At 35.0% G+C, this 23488-nt stretch overlaps 1 protein-coding gene across 2 annotated transcripts in view; it reads left to right on the top strand.

Moving 5' to 3' along the window:
* The window catches only part of LOC127852877 (differentially expressed in FDCP 8-like), a 44824-nt gene extending 22223 nt beyond the window's left edge, over positions 1-22601 (top strand). For both annotated transcript variants that reach the window (XM_052386902.1, XM_052386903.1), the window contains exons 5-11: positions 1244-1388; positions 3559-3723; positions 11195-11322; positions 13897-14010; positions 18133-18354; positions 19525-19634; positions 20890-22601. In XM_052386902.1, the coding sequence (XP_052242862.1) occupies positions 1244-1388; positions 3559-3723; positions 11195-11322; positions 13897-14010; positions 18133-18354; positions 19525-19634; positions 20890-20959 (954 nt within the window). In that variant the 3' untranslated portion in view covers positions 20960-22601. The remainder of the gene's footprint in view (positions 1-1243; positions 1389-3558; positions 3724-11194; positions 11323-13896; positions 14011-18132; positions 18355-19524; positions 19635-20889) is intronic.
* Positions 22602-23488: the final 887 nt, after the last annotated feature.

Here is a 23488-nt window from a genome sequence, read left to right on the forward strand (position 1 = left end):
TTCCAAGGGGCGGGGCATTTTTCCTTATATGGCTATAGTAAAATCTTGTTAACACTCTTAGAGCCCACATTTACTGTCCGATCTTCATGAAACTTGGTCAGAAGATTCATCCAGATAATATCTTGGACTAGTTCAAAAATGATGCCGGTTGGTTAAAAAAAAACATGGCTGCCAGGGGGCGGGGCAATTTTCCTTATATTGCTATAGTTAAACCTGGTTAACACTCTAGAGGCCACATTTATTTTCCGATCTTCGTGAAACTTGGTCAGAAGATTTGTCCCAATGATATCTTGTTATTTCAGGTGAGCGACTTTGGGCCTTTCAGGCCCTCTTGTTTTTGAAATACTGTCCAACCATCCCACCCAAGAATCCCCCCCCCCACCCCCAAAAAAAATGCATTTTTGTTTGCATTTTTGGAAGAAAATGTAATAAATGACCACACCCCCACACTATACACCCCCCTCCACTCCACCCCTCCCTCCTTTATGATTGAAATTGAGATAGGTCCCTTCACCTTTAAAAAGAAAAATAGATGAGCGGTCTGCACTCGCAAGGCGGTGCTCTTGTTCCTTTTACAGCTTTATATGGCTTTAGTTTTGTTTTGTTTACCAATAAGCAATATTGATTGCTTGACAAAATTAAGAATTTAATTACTTTATTTGTATAAAGATTATCTCTGTTTGTTTAAAGCTTTACTAGTCCCAGGCCCAACCAATGATACATGATTAATATTGATGATTTTTATATGTTGATTCATAATCTAATGATTTTATGAAATATTAAATATTTTTTCTGCTATACAAAACATAAATAAATATATGAGACTGACTAAACTAATGTTATTTCATTATTCTCTTATGTCACAAGAATGATATGGCCTTTTATGTTTGGAATTTAAGGTGCTATTAATGATTTTGTACTTGCCTTTGAAGAGGGTACTTTACATGCATGTACATACAATTTAACTGTATTAAAAGTAAAAAAACAAACATTAAGAGGTTTAGTTACCTATCATAGGCGAAGCTGATAATGTTGGAGTAACCTTTTTCATCCCAAGCAATTTTACATGCAATCATATTTAACTCTTTTCCAATCTAATGAGGTTAATTAATTAATGAACTGTTATCATTTTATTTAATAAATGAATGAAATTGTTCTCTCCTAGGAAATATGTTTTGTGATTTACTTTTGATGAGATGTATTTATGATGTTCAAGAAAACCAGCCCCTGACCTGTTTTTCAGGAGGACCCACTGCCTGTGGAGGAAGGAGTAAAGCAGGTGGTGGGACACAAATTTGTGCTTAGTTCTGGGGCAGGCTCCAAACACTACTGTGAGAAATGCAATGCTGTGATATGGGGGGTGCTACAACAGTGGTACAAATGCTCAGGTGGGTGACTTGCAATGCTGTGATATGGGGATTACTGCAGCAGTTGTACAAATGCTGAGTTTGGTTACATGCAATAAAGTGATAAAGGGTGGGCTGCAGCAGTGATAAAAATGCTCAGGTGAATTACATGCAGGTAAGTGAAATGTGGAGTGATAAAACAGTGGTCGCCAAATAAAAGTTTTAAAAAAAGTAACCATCCAATTTTATAAGTCCAAATGAAATAAATTTGTTTTATTGGCTCACTAGAGCACAACGTGCTCATTGTGAGCATTTGAGATCACTTTTTTTCTGTCATGCATCGTCCGTTGTCAACATTTTGCCACTGTAGAGGCCACATTTTTATGCCCCAGATTGAATGATCATGGGCATATTGTTTTGGGCTTGTCTGTCTGTCATACTGTCCCAAAATTTTAACGTTGGTTAAAGTTTTGCGAAAACTTTTGCAATATTGAAGATAGCAACTTTATATTTGGCATGCATGTGTATCTCATGAAGCTGCACATTTTGAGTGGTGAAAGGTCAAGGTCATCCTTCAAGGTCAAAAGTCAAAAAATATAATCCAAGAGCAGTAATAAGCTTTAAAAGGGAGATAATTTCTAAACCTGCCAAATGATATATTGAAATTTTATTTCAAAGCGTCGCAATATTGATGTCAAAGGGACATAATCGATAAGATAGACTGACTGCTTATACAGTATGCAGTTATTTAGTAGTTTGTGTGTGATTATCAAAGATTTGTGATTCTAACAGGTTTTATTGTTGTTTCAGTTGGAATTATCATTGCAAGGTCGATCAGTCTAAAAATTGTTCTGGTAGTTTTTAAAAACTTAAAAAACCATCAGTTAATCACATTCATAAGAAGCACAAAACTGTTTGGTTAAATAGCTAAGTTGTTTTGGAAGTTGATTTTTGCACAAATAATGTATTCATGCTACAATTTTTGTGCATTTAAATTCCAAATAGTTTGACAGTTGTTTGGTTATGATAATTTTAGTTTTAACTGTGAGAAAGATTAAGTGTCATATGTTTAGTACCTAAAAAGATTTTTGATAACAATGAAGCGTATTGTATTTAATTATGCAAAAGCTTTTCATAAAAACTCAATCTATGGAAAAAATACAGTTGTTTGGGGTATCTAAAGCTGTTCTAAACCTGTTCTTGCAAAAACAACTTGTAACTATTCATCACCTATAAAACCCTAAGATGCTGAGATGCTTATCTCAAGATCTCATAAAGTTTTACAACAATTTTTGAAAAACAGTACCGGTACTTTCTTTTGCTGATTATGCTCATTATTTAATATCTGTCCATATATCACTTTTAACAAAATAAATCTTTGTTGCAATGGAAAATAAATGTCTATTGTGAAAAACATAAACAAACACATAAAACTTATTATAACACATAATTATATTTATATCAACATTTTCTCTATTTTGATCTTGGATGAGTTAGAAAATTGGTTGTGGTCTTTTGAAAGACATGGCTGCCATGGGGTCAGGTATGTGATCTTTATATGGCTTTAGTATAAGCTGGTTAGCACTCTTAAAGTTACATTGATAGTCCAATCTTCATGACACTTGGTCCAAACATTTATTCTAATGATATCTTTGGCTGCACAGAACAGGTCAGTTCCTTTGTATCTCTGGTGAGTGACTTTTGGCCTTTTAAGCCCTCTTGTTTGAAAGTAAACACATAATCTGTGTATAATATAACCAACAATTTTTGCTCGGCTGTTTTCGTAGAAAACCGGAGGTATTGTCATAGCCAGCTCGTCATGTCGTGTCCGCCGTCCGCAAAATTTGTCAAGGTTTTGAACTTTGGCTCTAAAATCAAAGTGCTTCAACCTACAACTTTGAAACTTCATATGTAGCTGCCCCTTGATGAGTTCTACATGCCACACCCATTTTTGGGTCACTAGGTCAAAGGTCAAGATCACTGACCTCTGAAAAAAAATTCTGACAAGCTTTCATCAATTCAAAACTGCACCCGCCGTGGAGCGTGGTGCTCTTGATACATTAATATTAAGCATTAAGGTAATAAAGAAGTATACATAATCATAATGATTTGAATTTAGCAGTGATGAGTTAAAGTTATTAATTTCAATTTTAACCATGTAATGCCTTTTGTTTGCACCCCTGTGACAACATCACACAATTTAACTCCACAGAGTGTGGTTATCGAGCCCACATCAAGTGCCTTAACCAGATCACACGTACATGTGCCAGTGTGCGTGTACAGGAGGACCCTGTGTACAACCTGGCCATATGTGAGGAGCAGGGGCTCTCTGCACAGAACTATCGATGTGCAGAGTGCAGGGCTGCCATATCATATAGTAAGCTGACAAAAGTGAACATTATTTTTAGCTCGGCTGTTTTTGGAGAAAACCTGAGGTATTGTCATAGCCAGCTTGTCTGCCGTCCACGTCATGCTAAAACCTTAACATTGGCTCTAAAATCAAAGTGCTTCCACTTACAACTTTAAAACTTCATATGTAGCTGCACCTTGATGAGTTCTACATGCCACACCAATTTTTGGGTCACTAGGTCAAAGGTCAAGGTCACTGTGACTTCTAATATAAAACTTGTGACAAATGCACCCTCAGGAGAGTGTTGGCTCCCGCAATGCAGGGCTCTTGTTATCAAATTGCCCCAGAACTATAAATGTGCTGAGTGCCCATGTTCTGCAGTAAGGTAATATTTACAGGATATTTGTTGGCTTCAGTGGAATATGGATTTTAATTCATGAGTGATCAAAGAAAATATATATTTTTAGCTCGACTATTATATATGAAATATATATAGTGGAGCTATCCTACTCACCCCGGCGTCTGCGTGAGCGTTTGCGTTAGCGTCTGCGTAAGCATGCAAATGCTAAAGTTTTCGTACTTCCCCAATTATTTTCATTGTCCCTTGACATATTGATTTCATATTTTGCATACTTGTTAACCAACATGACCCCAACCATAAACAAGAGCAGACAACTCTATCAAGCATTTTTTCATAATTATGGCCCCTTTTCCACTTAGAATATGCAGCAAATCTTAAAGTTTGCGTACTTCCCCAAATATTTTCAATGTCCCTTTACGTATTGCTTTCATATTTTGCATACATGGTTACCATCATGACCCCAACCTATAAACAAGAGCAGACAACTGTATCAAGTATTTTGACAGAGTTATTGCCCCATTAATACTGAGAATATGCATATTATTGATGTATCTATGTTATAGTTTGCGTACTACCCCAAATATTTCCTATATCCTTTGACATATTGCTTTTATATTTTGCATACTTGTTTACAAATATGACCCCAACCTATAAACAAGAGCAGACAACTCTATCAAGCATTTTATATTTCCTATATCCTTTGACATATTGCTTTAATATTTTGCATACTTTTTTACCAACATGACTCCAACCTATAAACAAAAGCAGACAACTCTATCAAGCATTTTTTCATAATTATGACCCTTTTCCACTTAGAATATGCAGCAAATGTTAAAGTTTGCGTACTACCCCAAATATTTTCAATGTCCCTTTACGTATTGCTTTCATATTTTGCATACTTGTTTACCATCATGACCCCAACCTATAAACAAGAGCAGACAACTGTATCAAGTATTTTGACAGAATTATTACCCCTTTTATACTTAGAATATGTATATTATTTATATATCTATGTTATAGTTTGCGTACCACCCCAAATATTTCCTATATCCTTTTACATATTGCTTTTACATTTTGCATACTTGTTTACCAACATGACCCCAACCTATAAACAAGAGCAGACAACTCTATCAAGCATTTTTTTCATAATTATGGCCCCTTTTCCACTTATTTAATTTAACATTTTTAGCTCATCTATTTTTTGTCGGCGTCAGCGTCCGGTTAAGTTTTGCATTTAGGTCCACTTTTCTCATAAAAGTATCAATGCTATTGCATTCAAACTTGGTACACTTCTAACTATCATGAGGGGACTGGGCAGGCAAAAATAGATAACTCTGGCTTGCATTTTGACAGAATTATGTGCCCTTTTTATACTTAAAAAAATTGAAAATTTTGGTTACGTTTTGTGTTAAGGTCCATTTTATTCCTTTAGTATCAAAGCTATTGCTTTCATACTTGCAACACTTACTAACTATCATAAGGAGACTGTGCAGGCAAAGTTATGTAACTCTGACTGGCATTTTGACGGAATTATGGGCCCTTTATACTTGAAAATTTGGTTAAGTATTGCAGGCTTTTTCCGCCCTATGCCACGGGTCCGAAATTCGGCCCCATTCCCAATGCAAATCTGGTTGTTTTTTTCCCAATTCAAAAAAAAAATCCCAATTCAAAAAAAAAAATTTTTTTTTTTTTTTTTTTTTTTACCCTTAAAATATATAAGTTTACCTGATCTGGTGTAGAAAATAGAAAGTATTGCATAATTAAATTATCTGTTGCCTTGAATTTGTTTTAAAAACTGTAAAATATGTTAATGATTATTTAAGACTTTCCTTATTTTCCTCAAAATCCGGCGCTTCGCGTGATTTTTTTTCACCTCAAAAAAGGCCAAGGCTTTTCCACAAATTCGGATTAAAAAACCTGCACCTTATCACACATGTTCATAATATTTTGTAAAATTTTAATAATAAGTTATCCAAATAGTCGTTATTTACTTAGTTAACGGCTTCTTTTAAATATAAGAAACACTATTTACATGCGATAATTTTCCCAATTGAGCCAATTTTGCGATAAATTTTTTTCCCAAAATGGGGGTTTTCACGACGCGAAATTCCCAATATTCCACTGTGGCGTTTTCCCAAAATGGAGCGGAAAAAGCAAGTATTGTGTTTTGGTTCACTTGACGCCTAAAGTATCATAGATATTGCTTTCATACTTGGAACACTAGCAAACTAACATAAGGGGGCAGTAAAGGACAAGTTGCAAAACTCTGGTTGTCATTTTTACCGAATTATGGCCCTTTTTTGACTTAGTAACTTTGAATATATGGTTACATTTTGTGTTTAGATCCACTTTACTTCTAAAGTATCAAGGCTATTGCTTTTAAACTTCAAATTCTTTCATGCTATCATGAGGGTACTGTACCTGGCAAGTTGAATTCTACCTTGACCTTTGAATGACCTTGACTCTCAAGGTCAAATTATTAAATTTTGCTAAAATTGCCATAACTTCTTTATTTTTGTTATTTTTTTAAATTAAATATCATCTAATTAATGACCACCACACTCTCACACTATACCCCCACCCCACCCCCACTCCAAAAAAAAATAATTTTTATGCCCCCGGTAAGGTGGCATATAGCAGTTGAACTGTCCATCAGTATGTCAGTCAGTCTGTCCGTCCGTCCGAAAAAAACTTTAACATTGGCCATAACTTTTTGACTTTTGAAGAAAGCAACTTGATATTTGGCATGCATGAGTATCTCATGGAGCAGCACATTTTGAGTGGTGAAAGGTGAAGGTCAAGGTCATCATTCAAGGTCAAATGTCAAATTTATGGTGTCTGTCCATCCGAAAACTTTAACAATGGCCATAACTTTTTCAATATTGAAGATAGCAACTTGATATTTGGCATGCATGTGTATCTCATGGAGCTGAACATTTTGAGTGGTGAAAGGTGAAGGTCAAGGTCATTATTCAAGGTCATTATTCAAGGTCAAATGTCAAATATATGGCGTCTGTCCGTCCGAAAACTTTTACATTGGCCATAACTTTTTTTATATTGAAGATAGCAACTTGATATTTGGCATGCATGTGTATCTCATGGAGCTGCACATTTTGAGTGTTGGAAGTTCAAGGTCAAGGTCATCCTTCAAGGTCAAAAAAATATAATAAAATTTCAAAGCAGCGTTCTCATGACGCTGCACATTTTGAATGGTGGAAGTTCAAGGTCAAGGTCATCCTTCAAGGTCAAGGTCATCCTTCAATGTCAAAGGTCAAATAAAAAAAAATCAAAGCGGCGTTCTCATGAAGCTGAATATTTTGAATGGTGGAAGTTCAAGGTCAAGGTCATTCTTCAAGGTCAAGGTCATCCTTCAAAGTCAAAGGTAAAAAAAAAGCGTCATTATCATGAAGCTGCACATTTTGAGTGGTGGAAGTTCAAGGTCAAGGTCATCCTTCAAGGTCAAGGTCATCCTTCAAGGTCAAAGGTAAAAAAAATCCAAAAAAAAATCAAAGCGGCGTTCTCATGAAGCTGCACATTTTGAGTGGTGGAAGTTCAAGGTCAAGGTCATTTTTCAAGGTCAAGGTAATCCTTTATGGTCAAATGTCAAAAAAAATAATTTCAAAGCGGCCTTATCATAAAGCTGCACATTTTGAGTGGTGAAAGTTCAAAGTCAAGGTCATCCTTCAAGGTCAAGGCCATCCCCCAAGGTCAAAGGTCAAATAAAATATTTCCAAGCGGCGTTCTCATAAACCTGCACATTTTGAGTGGTGGAAGTTCAAGGTCAAGGTCATCCTCCTAGGTCAAAGGTAAAAAAAACAAAACATTTTTTTTCAAAGTGGCGCAAAAGGGGGCATTGTGTTTCTGACAAACACATCTTATGTTTTTTTCAAACATGGTTAAAAAACACAAATATTTATTTTTATTATTTTATTTTTGAAATACCGTCCAACCATTCCACCCAAGAATCCCTCCCCACCCATTTTTTTATATTTTTTTTGCATTTTTGGAAGATAATGTAATAAATGACCACACCCCCACACTATACACCCCTCTCCACTCCATCCCTCCCTCCGTTGTGATTGAAATTTAGATAGGTCCCTACACCTTTAAAAAGAAAAATTGATGAACGGCCGCAAGGCGGTGCTCTTGTGCTTAAATTGACATAACTTCTTTATTTGTGATCACATTTTATTATTACTTTGATCAAACAACACTTACCTGAATACCACAATGGATTCCACCCAAACAATACCCCACGCCCCAACCCAGAATCCCTCCCCCCCCCCCCAATTTTTTTTTTACATCATCTTATAAATTACCACAACCCACATTATACCCCCCGCTCCCACCCCCCTCTACCCCACAATTTTTTTTCTTTTCCTTTTTTTAAATTTGAAAGATCGTCTAATAAATGACCACACCCCACATTATACCCCTCTCAAACCCCCACCCCCAAATCTTTTTATATATTTTTTTTCCTTTTTTTATTTTTGAAAGATCGTCTTATACATTTTTGAATATTAACAATTTCCCCATGATGGCTCACGTTATACTGTCAAGCACTTGAATAGTCGAGCGCGCTGTCCTCTGACAGCTCTTGTTTATGATCAGGAGTGAATTAAAAGCGATATTCCACCAAAGCCTACACATTTTCTTTATATTTTATGCCTTTTTCACCGTTTATTTACATTGTAAGAGAGTGTAAGTGGAGAATTTTGCTTGAATCATGACGTCCTTTCGGTAACATGCCCCCAGAATCCTCTGTTTTACCTTATAGTTAAGGGCAACTATACTCAATATTTAAAACAATACAGAATGTTATTATTGTCCCCTACCGGTGAAGCCGGAGGGGACTTATGGTTTGTGCTCTGTGCGTCAGTCAGTCAGTCTGTCTGTCCGTCACATTTTTCTGGATCCTGCGATAACTTTAAAAGTTCTTCATATTTGTTCATGAAACTTGAAACGTGGACAGATGGCAACATGGAGATTATGCACGTCATGTCATTTTCTTCCTACGTCAAGAATTTTGGTATGGCAAAAATTTTTTAAAAGATCTGACAATGTTGGAGTTTCACTGGTAGGGGACCTTATTGCTTGGCAATCTCTTGTTATTATTTATATGTGTAAGAATCCTGTGTTTATATTTAAGGTCAGCCATATGCAGTTAATTAACAATACAAAATGTTATAATTATCAATATGCTCCAGAATTCTGTGTTTATAGCTAAGTACAGCCATATGCAACAGTTATTTAACAATTAGGATTGGGGAGATAACATCATTTATATGCAACTACACATGGATTTTAGAAGTATTTAAAATATAAATGATGATCACAATAAAAGCCTTTCCTGTACAAAAGTTTTTATGTCCCCCACTATAGTAGTGGGGGACATATTGTTTTTGCCCTGTCTGTTGGTTGGTCTGTTGGTTGGTTGGTCTGTTGGTTGGTTGGTTGGTTTGCGCCAACTTTAACATTTTGCAATTACTTTTGCTATATTGAATACAGTAGACTCTGCCAATACCGTAACTCTCCCGATTCCGAACGGTCGGGCCAGTCCCGTATTTTCTCCTTCTATTTCTTTGTTAAAAAATGTTGAATAAACCGAACTCTCTGAAAACCGGAAACCGGACGGGTTTCTCCGTAAATTTGGTCATTTCCAATGTAAAATACATTGAGTATACCGGACGGTCTAAATTCTCAAGATGCCCGAGGCGTGAAAATAACAATACCTCGTCAGCACAGCGAGTGCGGTGTCACACATTTTGCTCGCGCAATTATCGATAATCGGATTAAACATACCATAAAGGTGTCAAGTCGTTACCGCGCTATGGGAGTCCGATTAAGTAATGTAAACAAACTATGAATGTCTTTAATAGACGTGCGGTAACACCAAAAAGTGATTGACGCGATCGTTTTATAAATTATTTATTATCGCCTATGATAAACAATTTAATTAAAAAATTAATGCATGCCGTTGCGACGATCACTTTCTTGTGATCTTCTCGGGTATTTTAAAAGATGTTATAGCCATGTTTTTAAAGCTGAAATGGTACGTACATGTATAAAGCACCACGCTAACTTTGGGATTAATCAAAACAAGTCGGTATGGAATTTTTTTGCTTTTAATCGATTAAAAACACATTTTTTAAGAATGCAATTAACATCATCAGTACCTGCGTACAGTTATCACATGGTACATGTCAATGTATATGGTTTGTTTTATTTTTATGTGATTCTGTACACAATGCATACCATGTATATTTCGGCAATATGAAAACTCTTGGTAAACCGGAACTCTCTGAAAACCGGACGATCAGGCCGGTCCCGAGACCGTCCGGTTTACAGAGAGTCTACTGTATAGCAACTTGATATTTGGCATGCATGTGTATCTCATGGAGCTGCACATTTTGAGTGGTGAAAGGTCAAGGTCAAGGTCATCCTTCCAGTCAGAGGTCATATATATGTGGCCAAAATCGCTCATTTTATGAATACTTTTGCAATATTGCAGATAGCAACTTGATATTTGGCATGCATGTGTATCGCATGGAGCTGCACATTTTGAGTGGTGAAAGGTCAAGGTCATCCTTCAAGGTCAGAGGTCAAATATATGTGGCCCAAATCGCTTATTTTATGAATACTTTTGCAATATTGAAGATAGCAACTTGATATTTGGCATGCATGTGTAACTTATGGAGCTGCACATTTTGAGTGGTGAAAGGTCAAGGTCATCCTTCAAGGTCAGAGGTCAAATATATGTGGCCCAAATCGCTTATTTTATGAATACTTTTGCAATATTGAAGATAGTAACTTGATATTTGGCATGCATGTGTATCTCATGGAGCTGCACATTTTGAGTGGTGAAAGGTCAAGGTCAAGGTCATCCTTCTAGGTCAAATATATGGGTCAAAATTGCTCATGTAATGTAACTTCTGCAATATTGAAGCTAGCAATTTTTATATTTGACATGCATGTGTATCTCATGGAGCTGCACATATTGAGTGGTGAAGGGTCAAGGTCATCCTTCAATGTCAAATGTCAAATAGGGGGACATTGTGTTTCACAAACACATCTTGTTTAAACCCATATTTCTATGTGGTTTTTGTTACATTTTACATATATTGGTTTCCTTTGAAGAGTCGGGCTTCAGTGAACCTCGTGTATGTGACTACTCTGGAAACTACTACTGTGAGCTGTGTCACTGGAATGACACAATGCTGATACCGGCGCGGGTGCTCCACAACTGGGACTTTGATGAGTGGAAGGTACTAGACTCTACATGCTTAATCTAAGCCATATTTAAACACATTTTTCTGTACCAGAGCTTTATTGCCTTCGATAAAGGTTTAAGATAGTAAATGATTTCAAATCTTAGTTCAGGGAAAGAGAAAAAATGCCCATATCCATGAAACTCTTAAGAAAAATTTAAACAAACTTCTTTAAACAATTAAATTCTTAACCTTGTTTTGTTGTTCATTGAAACTTAATGTATGCAGGCATACTTAAGTAACTGTACAGAAGCTGTTTCCTTATTGCCACTAATCAGGTAGTGATCATGGCATTGTAATATTTCATTCATTATGCCATAAAGTCGAAACCTGTTTGGCTTGAGTTTCTATTTAGATCTAAGTCTCCTCTAAGCACCAATATTTTGTATGCTATATTAATATAAATTACTGTTGTTTGGCTCAAATTTGCAAAAGAAGATTTACCGGACAGCTTGAACTGTTTTCTCAGTCCTGGTCACAGTTATCACCTTTCTTTTGTTTGATTGGCTCAAACTTGCTTTGAGTCGCATAAAGCTGTAATTCAATTAGATGTGCTTTCTTAGGTCCACATAATAATTGATGTCACTTTCTGATATTTGTATGATGTACCGTATTTTTCGGGTTATATGTCACACCGAAATGTAAGACGCATCCCCTTTTTTTACATTATTTTATTTTTGTCCATACATAAGACGCTCCGGCGTAAACGACGCACATAAATCATCATTAAATATTCCCAAAAATGCAGTCACGCATGTTTATCCATTAAATGTTTAATCCTCTTTCGTGTTTTATTTCAGATAGAAAATTCATCTTAAAAACGATGCTGGCATTTGTTCTCTCACATGCACATTGTATTTATATATTTTTTTCCATTAAATTTATTTGAACGTATTAATTTAAACAAAAACGTCATTCAGAACAATGTATTACCGGTAATATTTGACCCTATCCGCAAGCCGTTGCAGTCGCACATTTGTATCTGTTTTGTCAAAACATCGCAGTGTAAACACTGCTGATCATGTTTTAACAATTACCAAAATTAAATCAAGTCTTGACCAGATTTTTCTGTAAATCAGTACACAGAACATTTTCTGTTTCAATAATAAACTACCTAAATGAGCGTAACGTCAAAGATACAGCATTCTCTTCGCTACACAGTTTTTCTTCAACAGTGTATACACCCACGCTAATTTTCGTGCACTTTCTAACAGAACAAAGAAAAGTACATGAGCTATAGATGTGACTAGCGTAAATGTGGTGTAAGCAATAAAATTGGAAATATGAATTTAAATAAGCGCATTTGATAATACAACAAAACAAAATAAAAAACAATTATTGTGTAATAAACTGCATTTAGGCTATAAATGCAGCATTTGCTGTTTGATAAAAAATAAATGTACCATTTTATTAAAATAGTATAGCGATGTTTGTTTGTTTTAATGTGTATTGTTTGCAAAACTTTTGTAGCATAAAGTATACCGGCATTCTCAAATTGGTAACACGAGCATTTTTATGATGAATATTAAAATGAGGCCTGTTATGAGAAGGGCTAATATTCTTATCGTGATAATCTTAATGCAAGTGTGCAGACGTGTGGTGTACCAGGCTTACAAATAAACGCTTTTAATCCACACTGGGGACATTGTCTCCCATGGAGAGATTATGTTCGTTCATCTATCGCAGATTGTTAAAGGGTATTTGAGATCTCAGGTTTGCAGACATTGTGGTATCGCAGGCATACCAATAAACGCTTGTAATGCACACTGGGGACATCGCTGATGGATTCTCCGATGTCAACGACCATGGCAAATAAATGATGTGAATTTTTATTGTGCCGTATCTGATTGTATACTTATTGTTGTATATTCTGCTTCTCATTGATATTGTGTTTGTTTGTTGTACTTTGTTATTTTTTGTTTCAAATTGTTGTAAAAATCGTAAGGTTAGCTCGTAAAATAAATTTATCAGACGACTACTTTTTTTGTTGCGTTGTTTTATTTACGTTACGGTACTGTATAGAACCCCAATAGTATCGTTAGTAGTGTGTTACCAACTAGGTGTAAAATAAAATTGTGTTACAAAAACCGCAGAACAAAGTACCGGCAATGGTTATCAAACTTGCAGATTTATGCAATTCTGAGTTAAAAATTTGACATTCTGACTTTGGAAAAATCGATTTTGTACATACATAAGACGCTCCGGGGCATACGACGCATAATACTTTTGCCTGTAAAAAAGTCGCGACTTATATTCCGAAAAATACGGTATGTGTAACCATTATTCAATATTAATTACCCTGATAATAAAAATGTAAGTAATTATTTGGTTCTTAATAATCAAATCAATAAACAGAAAGTTGTATGGAATTCAGGCAGTATGAATTATATCTGAAATTGTTTGGCTCTGATTTCTGATGGCTTACACTTTTCTTGTCTGTCCCTGCTAGTTCGAGGCATCGGTTTGCAACTGTGTGTTAACAATTATCTTTATAGGCTTTGTTGATATGACCCCTTTTTCACTGATTGCTGTGTGAATAAAGCATGTATTCATGTTCTACCAAATGTTCAGGTGTGCCGGGCCTCCAAGCAGTTTCTCAAGCTGATGTCTAAGAAGGCAGTGATCCGTATCCAGGACATCAACCCAATGTTGTTCAGCTTTGTGGAGGAACTCAATGAAGTCAAAGTATGTTGATCTTCGAAATAGCAGTATTGGCCATAGCAAAATGAGTTTAAAATTTCTGAAACAAAAATGTCTAGAGATATAGTATTGGTCATATAGTACCAGTTATATAGTTCTTTCACCAAGCTTGTTCAAATCGTGTTTCTGTGGGAAAATTTGGCCTGTGGCCTGACATGTTGGTTAATTGTTTTCCTTTAATGTAAATAGTGAGAATGTTTCAAATCTTCTCCTCAGACATTGCAAGGCCAGCGGTTCTTTATTTGTTATGTAACATCGTTGTATAGTGTTCCTCTTTTAAATTTGTTCAAATCACGCCCATGGGGTCAAAATTAGCCATTCCTGTAGGTTGATTGTTTTTCTTGCTAATTTATAAGGGAGAAATAGAAAATCTGAAAATGAAAAACAGGTATTTGGTATTTGTTTCTTCCAGTTCCAATCACGCGTCTTGGAACAAATTTCCACATGCATTGCTGTTTACTGGTTTTATTTATATGTATATAGTGAAAAATGAATGAAATCTCTTAAAACTTAAAGCCCAGTGGTTTGGTGTCTTTTATCTTACATTAAAAGTGGTTCTCTTCCAATTTGCTATTGTGATCACGTTTTGTCCTTCATGTGTTGTCTGTGGTCAGTCATCTGTCCTGCGTCAGCAACATTAACCTTGTAAACACTTTAGAGACCACATTTATTGTCCAATATTCTCTTGTTCATTTTTCCCACTGGTATCTCAGCTTAGTTCCAAAATGGTTCTGGTTAGTTTAAAAACATGGCTGCAAAGAGGCGTCGCATTTTTTCTTATATTCTGTAGTAAAACTGTTAACACTCTAAAAATCACATTTTTAGTAAAATCTTCATGAAAGTTTGTAATAATATTTGTCCCAATGATATCTTGGAAAAGTTTGAAATTGGTTCCAGTTGGTTGAAAAACATAGCCACCAGTGGGGTGTTTTTTTTATATGGCTGAAGTGAAACATTGTTAAAACTGGCAGTAACATTTTTAGTGCAATCTTAATGAAACGTAGTGAACATTTATTGACGGTATATTAGCCACATTTATTGGTCAATCTTCATGAATCTTGGTCAAAACATTTGTCCCAATGAATTCTCAGGTGAAAATGGGTCACATGAGCTAAAAAATTAGGTCACTAAATAATAGTCTAGTTCCTTTGGGTCTCAGGTGACTGCTGTAGGACTTAGGTTCTCTTATTTCAACTCTTTATTGACATTTGTTGATGTAAAATCTAATTATTTTCATTTATTGTCGAGTTAAATGCTGAATACTACTATTTTAAATTTAATATAAATGTTCATTTTTCTTGGAATTAATATTTAAGTTAGTAATTTAATTTTGGCTTTAAGATCATTTCCATTGTGAAAATTATTGATTATTTTCTGATAATTAGATGAATGTTTAAAGATATTGTTGAAAGCATTACTCTCCATTGAGTTTTGGAAATGGGATATGCCTGGTCTGATGCCTTACAAAACAAAATCTTTAGATTGTTTGTCAAAAGGCAGTCACAAATCCATCACAATGCATATACATTTTTCTTTCACCGTTTGTAGACACAATTGCAAGTTAACAGTTGCTCTACATAAAAAACTACATTGGCTGTAATAAAATATTCATAATATTCTTATGATAAAAAAAGTTGCTTAAAAATGAAGATCTTGGAGTTGTTTTATCAAAATTGCCCTTAAAAAAGAACTTTAAATTTATAAAATTCCTTCAGTTTCTGGCTATTTTGTGCTCTTGTCTTTGTTATTAAATATAAGTATTTACAGTTTGGTAAAGTGATGATTTTCAAATTATTGTCAGAGATTTTATATTAAGGAATGCATACATTTTTAGCTCAGCTGTTTTCGGAGAAAACCCAAGGTATTGTCATAGCCAGCTCTTCCGGCATCCGTGTCGTGCTAAAACTTAACATTGGCTCTAAAATCATAGTGCTTCCTCCTACAACTTTGAAACTTCATATGTAGCTGCAACTTGATGAGTTCTACACGCCACACCAATTTTTGGGTCACTAGGTCACCTGTTTTAAAAAAAAATGCACCCGCAGCCAAGCGTTGGCAACCGCTATGCTGTGCTCTTGTTTTTAGCTCGGCTGTTTTCGGAGAAAACCCTAGGTATTGTCATAGCCAGCTCGTTGTGTCGTCTGACGTCTGCGTCGTGCTAAAACCTTAACATTTTGTTAAGGTTTTGAACATTGGATCTAAAATCAAAGTGCTTCAACCTACAACTTTAAAACTTCATATGTAGCTGCACCTTGATGAATTCTACATGCCACACCCATTTTTGGGTCACTAGATCAAAGGTCAAGGTCACTGTGGCCTCTATCAGATAACATTAAAAGCTTGCGTATCACAATAGTTGCGCATTAGCTTTTTCTTACAGAGGTCCCAGGTTTAAATCCTGGGGATTGCAAAAGTTGAATTCTATTTTTATGTCCCCCACCCACTATAGTGGGGGACATATTGTTTTTGCCCTGTCTGTCTGTTGGTCTGTTTGCTCCAACTTTAACATTTGAAAAAACTTTTTCAATATTCAAGATAGCAACTTGATATTTGGTATGCATGTGTATCTCATGGAGCTGCACATTTTGAGTGGTGAAAGGTCAAGGACATCCTTCAAGGTCAGAGGTCAAATATATGTGGCCAAAATCGCTCATTTTATGAATACTTATGCAATATTAAAGATAGCAACTTGAAATTTGGCATGCATGTGTATCTCATGGAGCTGCACATTTTGATGAAAGGTCAAGGTCATCCTTCAAGGTCAAAGGTAAAAAAAAAAATTTTGTAAAGCGGCGCAGAAGGGGACATAGTGTTTCTGACAAACACATGCCGCACATTTTGAGTGGTGAAAGGTCAAGGTCATCCTTCAAGGTAAAAAAAAAAATTCAAAGCGGCGCAGAAGGGGACATAGTGTTTTTGACAAACACATTTCTTGTTTTATTTGCTATTTTAATAAGATAAGATGATGCAAAACAGTTCAGATTTATAAGTAAACAAATTTAATGACCATTAAAAAAAAGACATCTAGTAGCAAGCCCCTTTAAAATGTTTTTAGCAAAGAAATCCTAGTATAAAATTTATTTTTATAAAAATCCTATAATCATAAAATATTGGAGAAATTACATTGACATTATCACCTTAATTAAGTATTACCTAAGTTTTGATGTTATAAAAGAGCTTGGTTAACACCAGCCCTAAAATGTGATGGTAATTTGTAGAAATTGCATTAAGAGTTGTTCATCGTTAAAAAAATCTGCTTCGTTGTTATAGTAGGATTCCCTCATATTATATAGAGCGTCTCCTGATAGCCATCATTTTGTATACATGAAAAACGAGGTTTTGTAATGATTTCACATGTATGTGCTCCAAGTTTACATTTCACAAACATAACTACACTTGATAATACATACAAATGCAACCAAAATGAGGAAAACAGGTATTATTGCAATTTCAAATCTTACCTCAACTTAAATAATCCAAATATATCCATATTCCATACATTTTATTGGTCCTCTTTATAAAATTTCCGCATAAATTGCAAAGTGATGCTGAAGACTGCTCTACTGTAATGGTTGCACAACACTTTAACATTTTTTAGTTTCTCTCAATTTTAAGACAATTTTGCATAAAATCATTGTAGATTCTAGCATAAGATCAGTGGGCGCACATTGCGTCAGGCAATAATCTCAAGTTCAGTGGAAACACCCCGTTCTGATTGGACATTTATTATATCAAATATTTTAATAGTTCAGTGAATCAAATTTTTAAGTTTCATTGGGCTAATGACTATTTCATTTGAGCACTCTCCCTTTCCGGTGGGACGTCCTGTAGTGGAGGTAATTTTTGGGTGTGTATGGAACTATGGTCAAACAGGCTGTATATAAACAATTTTGACATGGATTTAACAGGAATTAAATGAATCTTTTAAGGTAAATTGCTTTTTGCTGCATTGTTTTCATTAATTCAGAAATTCTTGTACTTGTTGCCTTAACAGCTTGCTACCCGGTAACCGGCGATTAATTAAAAAATAAATAAGTTGTGGTGAAAGAAAAACAACATTTTTTTCCTCCAAATGAATATGGACTATGAAATGTCCTCCTTTTTCAGAAACTGCGTGAAGAGTTGCTCATCATGAAGAAGTATATCCTACAGTGCTCAGCTGCCATGGAGATGAAGCTGTTACTGCAGCTACAGAGGAGGCAGCACTTTGTGGAGAATTCAGACATCTACAGCATGCAAGACCTAGTAGATGTGCATGGGGACCTGCTGCTACCAGAACTGGCTCAGGTGCACACTTCCTGGGCCCAGCATATCAAGACAGACTGCGAGGTGACTGCATTTGTTTTAATTTTAAGAGAAAGAATTTCGGACCAAGAAATATTTTTCTGTTGAGAATAGAGATATCTGTAATGTTACAAAACTGTCTATCTATAATGTTGTTTTGGATGCCATGGATAATCAAGTGGGTATTCTTTTCCTTTTTGTGTTAACAAATAAATATGGAATTGTATGTACACTGTATACAAGTCATGTTTTTTATGTGTGTATATAAGTCCTTTACCCGTTTTATCAGACGCCAATTTAGGTTTACCCAAAGTCTGACCATGTGTCCTTTGTATCTAAAGCTTGCAATATTTCATAAATGTCTTAAGCTATATTGATAAAACTTGTGGATAGAGAGAATATTGGTAATATGTAGCTTATTACATATTTAGTGTGAGACAAAAATGTGTTTGCTAATGTTTAAAGAAATAAGGACAAATGACTGAAAGATCTTTATCATTTTTAACTAAAAAAGTAATAGCGCTAGGTTGATGAAACGCAAGATGTGGATAGAGGGCCTTAAAGGGGCCTTTTCACAGATTTTGGCATGTTTTGAAGTTTGTCCTTAAATGCTTTCTATTGATAAATGTAAACATTTGCTCTAAAAAGCTCCTGTAAAAAAATCAAGAAAAAAAAGAAAAAAAGAAAAAAAAAGTAACCCTCAACAGGGCTCGAACCACTGACCACTGGAGTCCTGGCGTAAAAAGTCTCCGACTTAGACCCCTTGACCATTCTTCCGCATACAATATCAGACGTATTTTATACTATACATAAGCAATCATCATAGTTTCACAAAATATAGCGACAACAGAACTCTCCAAATTATTCAATCGTTTCGCGTTGCAACGTTTTCAAATTTTCAGGTTTTTAAATCGTCAAAAGATGCATATAATGGCTATATTAGAACACGTTTAATGTTCAGTATTACTGTTTCCTCACAAATATCATAACTAAATCGAACATTTGCAAATCTGAAACAACTTTTTTAAATTTTGTCAATTTACCAGAACGTGAAAAGGCCCCTTTTAAGGGTATTCATAAGTGGTTATTCCATTTTTTTTATGTGTCAAAAATTGATATTAAATGGTCATTCAATAAATTAACCTTTCACAGTAAATGTTTACAATTAGGTGTTGTAAATCACAATTTTTGAACTGCTTTTAATATAAACTTCAGGTGTGCCGAGGCAAAGGATTTTTGTGTGAGATTTGTAAGACGGATGAGATACTGTTCCCGTTTGACAACATTGCTGTTGTGTGTGCAGATTGCTCAGCGGTGTTACACAGGTGAGAATTGGTCATGATCTTTTCATTTGTTTTTCTTTGCTTTACTTTGCCGGCTATGCACATTGCATTCCTGAATTCACATGTATTATTTGTTATTTTAGCATACATGCAAAGTTAAAAGCTCTTCATAGACTGAATATCACATTCTCTCAACAATCTTCTGGGACTTAAATTGTAGAGGTAATCCTCCAAATTGACCCTGCTCATGAATCCTTATATTCCAATATCAAACAAATATTATATTTTATTTATGCCTATCTCTTTATGGCATGTAATATGGAAACACTCTTGACTGGTGAGTGGGCGATGCATTTATTGTTTCCGCTTTTGAAGTGACACAGTTTCTATCAGATGTACACCAAACTGTCCGGAAATGTTTGTTGACATAAAATGGAGGTTAACTTAAATAACCAGCCATTCACACCACTCTTTTCAGAGTTATTGCTTAAAAAAAGCAGAATTTGCTGTTTCTTCTCTTTTACTCATACTGTTTTCATCATATCTTCATCATCTTTCTAGAACTGTTTGTTGACATTTAATCGGGGCCAAGTTAAAAAACAGCCAATTCACACTAGGCTTTTTAGGGTTATTGCCCTTTATTGACACAAATCATGCCCAATTTGCTCTTTAACCCTTAGGTTTTCATCAAATATTCACCACAACGTATTGCAAATGTTTTTCAACGTTTATGTATGTTTTTACGTATATGTGCATGCGTGTTGTTAGGGAGTTGGTACTTTATGAAAATGTTAAACCACTCATTTGTGTACATTTCTACTTTGTGTAATTGATGAATTCATAAGAGATTAATAAATGAGAAAAAAAAAATGTTTTTTAACATTCATAGACCCCAGCCATATTGCACTAGGCTTTTCAGACTTATTTTCCTTTATGTATACAAAAACAAGCCAACTTCAAAGTTTCTGCTTTCTAAACGAATTCTCTTAACCAAACTTTTCACATATGTTTGTTTCTATGAAATGGAAGTTTAGTTTGATAATCAGCCAACAAAATTGTGCATCCTGTTGGGTCCATGGTGGTGTACTTTTGCCCATGACCTTGTTAGAAATGTAGAATTGTTCAATACTGATTTTAGCAGGTTTTTCACTAGCCATGATAGTATGTATTCTGGTAACTTTTCCTGGACCTCATGATTGAAATAGATCATATATTTATAGATAAGTATAAATTTAAAACAATTTATGAAGAAATATAGGCAATAGATGCCTTGATTCAATTCTTTTTTTCTCTGCAGACATTGCTTTGCAAAGAGGAGCGGGGCCTGTCCAAAATGTGAACGACTGAACAAACGCAGAAACATATGAACAAAATTGCAAGCTTACAATCTTCCCTTTTCCATCAAAAGTCTACAACATATTGTATGACCAAAGTTTGCCCGAAACAATTGGTGTGAGTGAGGACAATAAAAAAGCGAGTTTTATTCCATTTTTGATAAAAATCATAAATGAGCACAAAGCACTGATTAAAATTACTTGTCTGATGATTTAAATAGATATGAATGCATTTAAAGCGTTGTCAGTATCTTTTTATGTCCCCCACTATAGTAGTGGGGGACATATTGTTTTTGCCCTGTCTGTTGGTCTGTTGGTCTGTTGGTTGGTTTGCGCCAACTTTAACTTTTGCAATATTGAAGATAGGAACTTGATATTTGGCATGCATATGTATCTCATGGAACTGCACATTTTTAGTGGTGAAAGGTCAAGGTCATCCTTCAAGGTCAAAGATATGGGTCAAAATCGCTCATTTAATGTATACTTTTGCAGTATTTCAATATTCAAGATAGCAACTTGATATTTGGCATGCATGTGTATCTCATGGAGCTGCACAATTTGAGTAGTGAAAGGTCAAGGTCATCCTTCAAGGTCAGATGTCAAGTATATGTGGCCAAAATCGCTCATTTTATGAGTACTTTTGCAATATTGAAGATAGCAACTTGATATTTGGCATGCATGTGTATCTCATGGAGCTGCACATTTTGAGTGGTGAAAGGTCAAGGTCATCCTTCAAGGTCAGAGGTCAAATATATGTGGCCCAAATCGCTAATTTTATGAATACTTTTGCAATATTGAAGATAGCAACTTGATATTTGGCATGCATGTGTATCTCATGGAGCTTCACATTTTAGTGGTGAAAGGTCAAGGTGAAGTATATGGGTCAAAATTGCTCATGTAATGTCACTTCTGCAATATTGAAGCTAGCAATTTTATATTTGAAATGCATGTGTATCTCATGGAGCTGCACATTTTGAGTGGTGAAGGGTCAAGATCAAGGTAATCCTACAAGGTCAAACGTCATATAGGGGGACATTGTGTTTCACAAACGCATCTTCTTTTAAAGTCTTTTAAACATCTGGTTGATGTGTTGCCTTAATGGAAAATCCAATAATATTGTTTGAAGCAGGAGCCTTCATCTGAATTTTGTTAGTGATTTTTTTCAATTAAGTACAAATGTGTCTTGTTCTGAGAAAACTGGGCTTAATTCATGTGCGTAAAGTGTCGTCCCAGATTAGCCTGTGCAGTCCGCACAGGCTAATCAGGGACAACACTTTACGCCTAAACTTGATTTTCGGTAAGGAGGGACTTCCTTGAAACTAAAAATACCATAAAAGCGGAAAGTGTCGTCACTGATTAGCCTGTGCGGACTGCACAGGCTAATCTGGGACGACACTTTACGCGCATGAATTAAGCCCAGTTTTCTCAGAACAAAACACAAATAATGTGATTATCATAACAGTGTTGGCAAATTGTTGTAAGATTTTTAAGCTTATATGTTAATATATATTTACAATAGATTTAATTGTGACCTATATTTGTATGATCCATGTGTTATGTCTAGATCATGACTTAGTGGTCTGATTAGAAAATGGAATGTTATGTAACTGTTTATGATGCTTATTTGACAGACCTAATTGCATGTGATACAAGTGTTCAATGATAATTCACGTTCACAGTTCAATTTGCATTTGGTGAATGCATAAAAGAAACATATTGAATGACATTGCTTAGTGTTTTGTAAGTCACAAGTCTCCGAGTTATATGGGCCAGGATTTTAGTTACTTGTATGTTTTATTCATGAATTATGTGATATGATTTTAAAACACTTTAATTTACGTTTTTGCATTTAAAAGTTACAATATTGTATTTGTGCTGAGTGATTTTATTTTGAAGTAATAAAAATGCCTAAATGTATAGTTAAACATAAATAACACTTCACTGTGCTCAGGAAAAACTTGTTGTTTTCTTTTTCAATTTATTGAACGTTATAAGTTGCAGTTTGTACATGTTCACTTGTGGACAATCATTGTTGACAGGCCTTAAATGTTCTGTGTTTGGCTCTTGCAACAACTGTTAATGGTACAGAATTATAATTAAAAGTAAATTGATAAGTACTTTGTGTCAGCCAACAGCAACTTAACTTGTTTTACATATTCAGAGTGCCTAGAGGCTGTGGATAATATTGTAGTCATTGACTTGGTTATAAGTATTATATCTTTACTATTTACCTTTATGTCTGATTTACTCTTTGTAGTAATTTTGCTTGTGGCATGTATTACCTAGTCTTTTTCTTTTCAGACCAATACAAATGTTGTTCTATGTAAAATGGTGTATTGTTTATTGTTTTTATTTTGGCCTAGTATAGGTATATATAGCTTGTTCTAATATTGAGCTAAAAGTGCTTGTAGTCTTGACTCATACTTTTACTGAATACAAATTTGCACCTGCTATTTGCATATAATTACCTGTGTTGTTTTCCACATGGTAGATGGCTTCTTTATATTTGTTTTAATTTAAGTTGTTTTCAGTTAATTAAACTTACAAAAAGTAAAAATTAAC

The sequence above is a fragment of the Dreissena polymorpha genome, chromosome 12 (genome assembly GCF_020536995.1).
Source record: "Dreissena polymorpha isolate Duluth1 chromosome 12, UMN_Dpol_1.0, whole genome shotgun sequence".
In the NCBI taxonomy this organism is placed as follows: Eukaryota; Metazoa; Mollusca; class Bivalvia; order Myida; family Dreissenidae; genus Dreissena; species Dreissena polymorpha.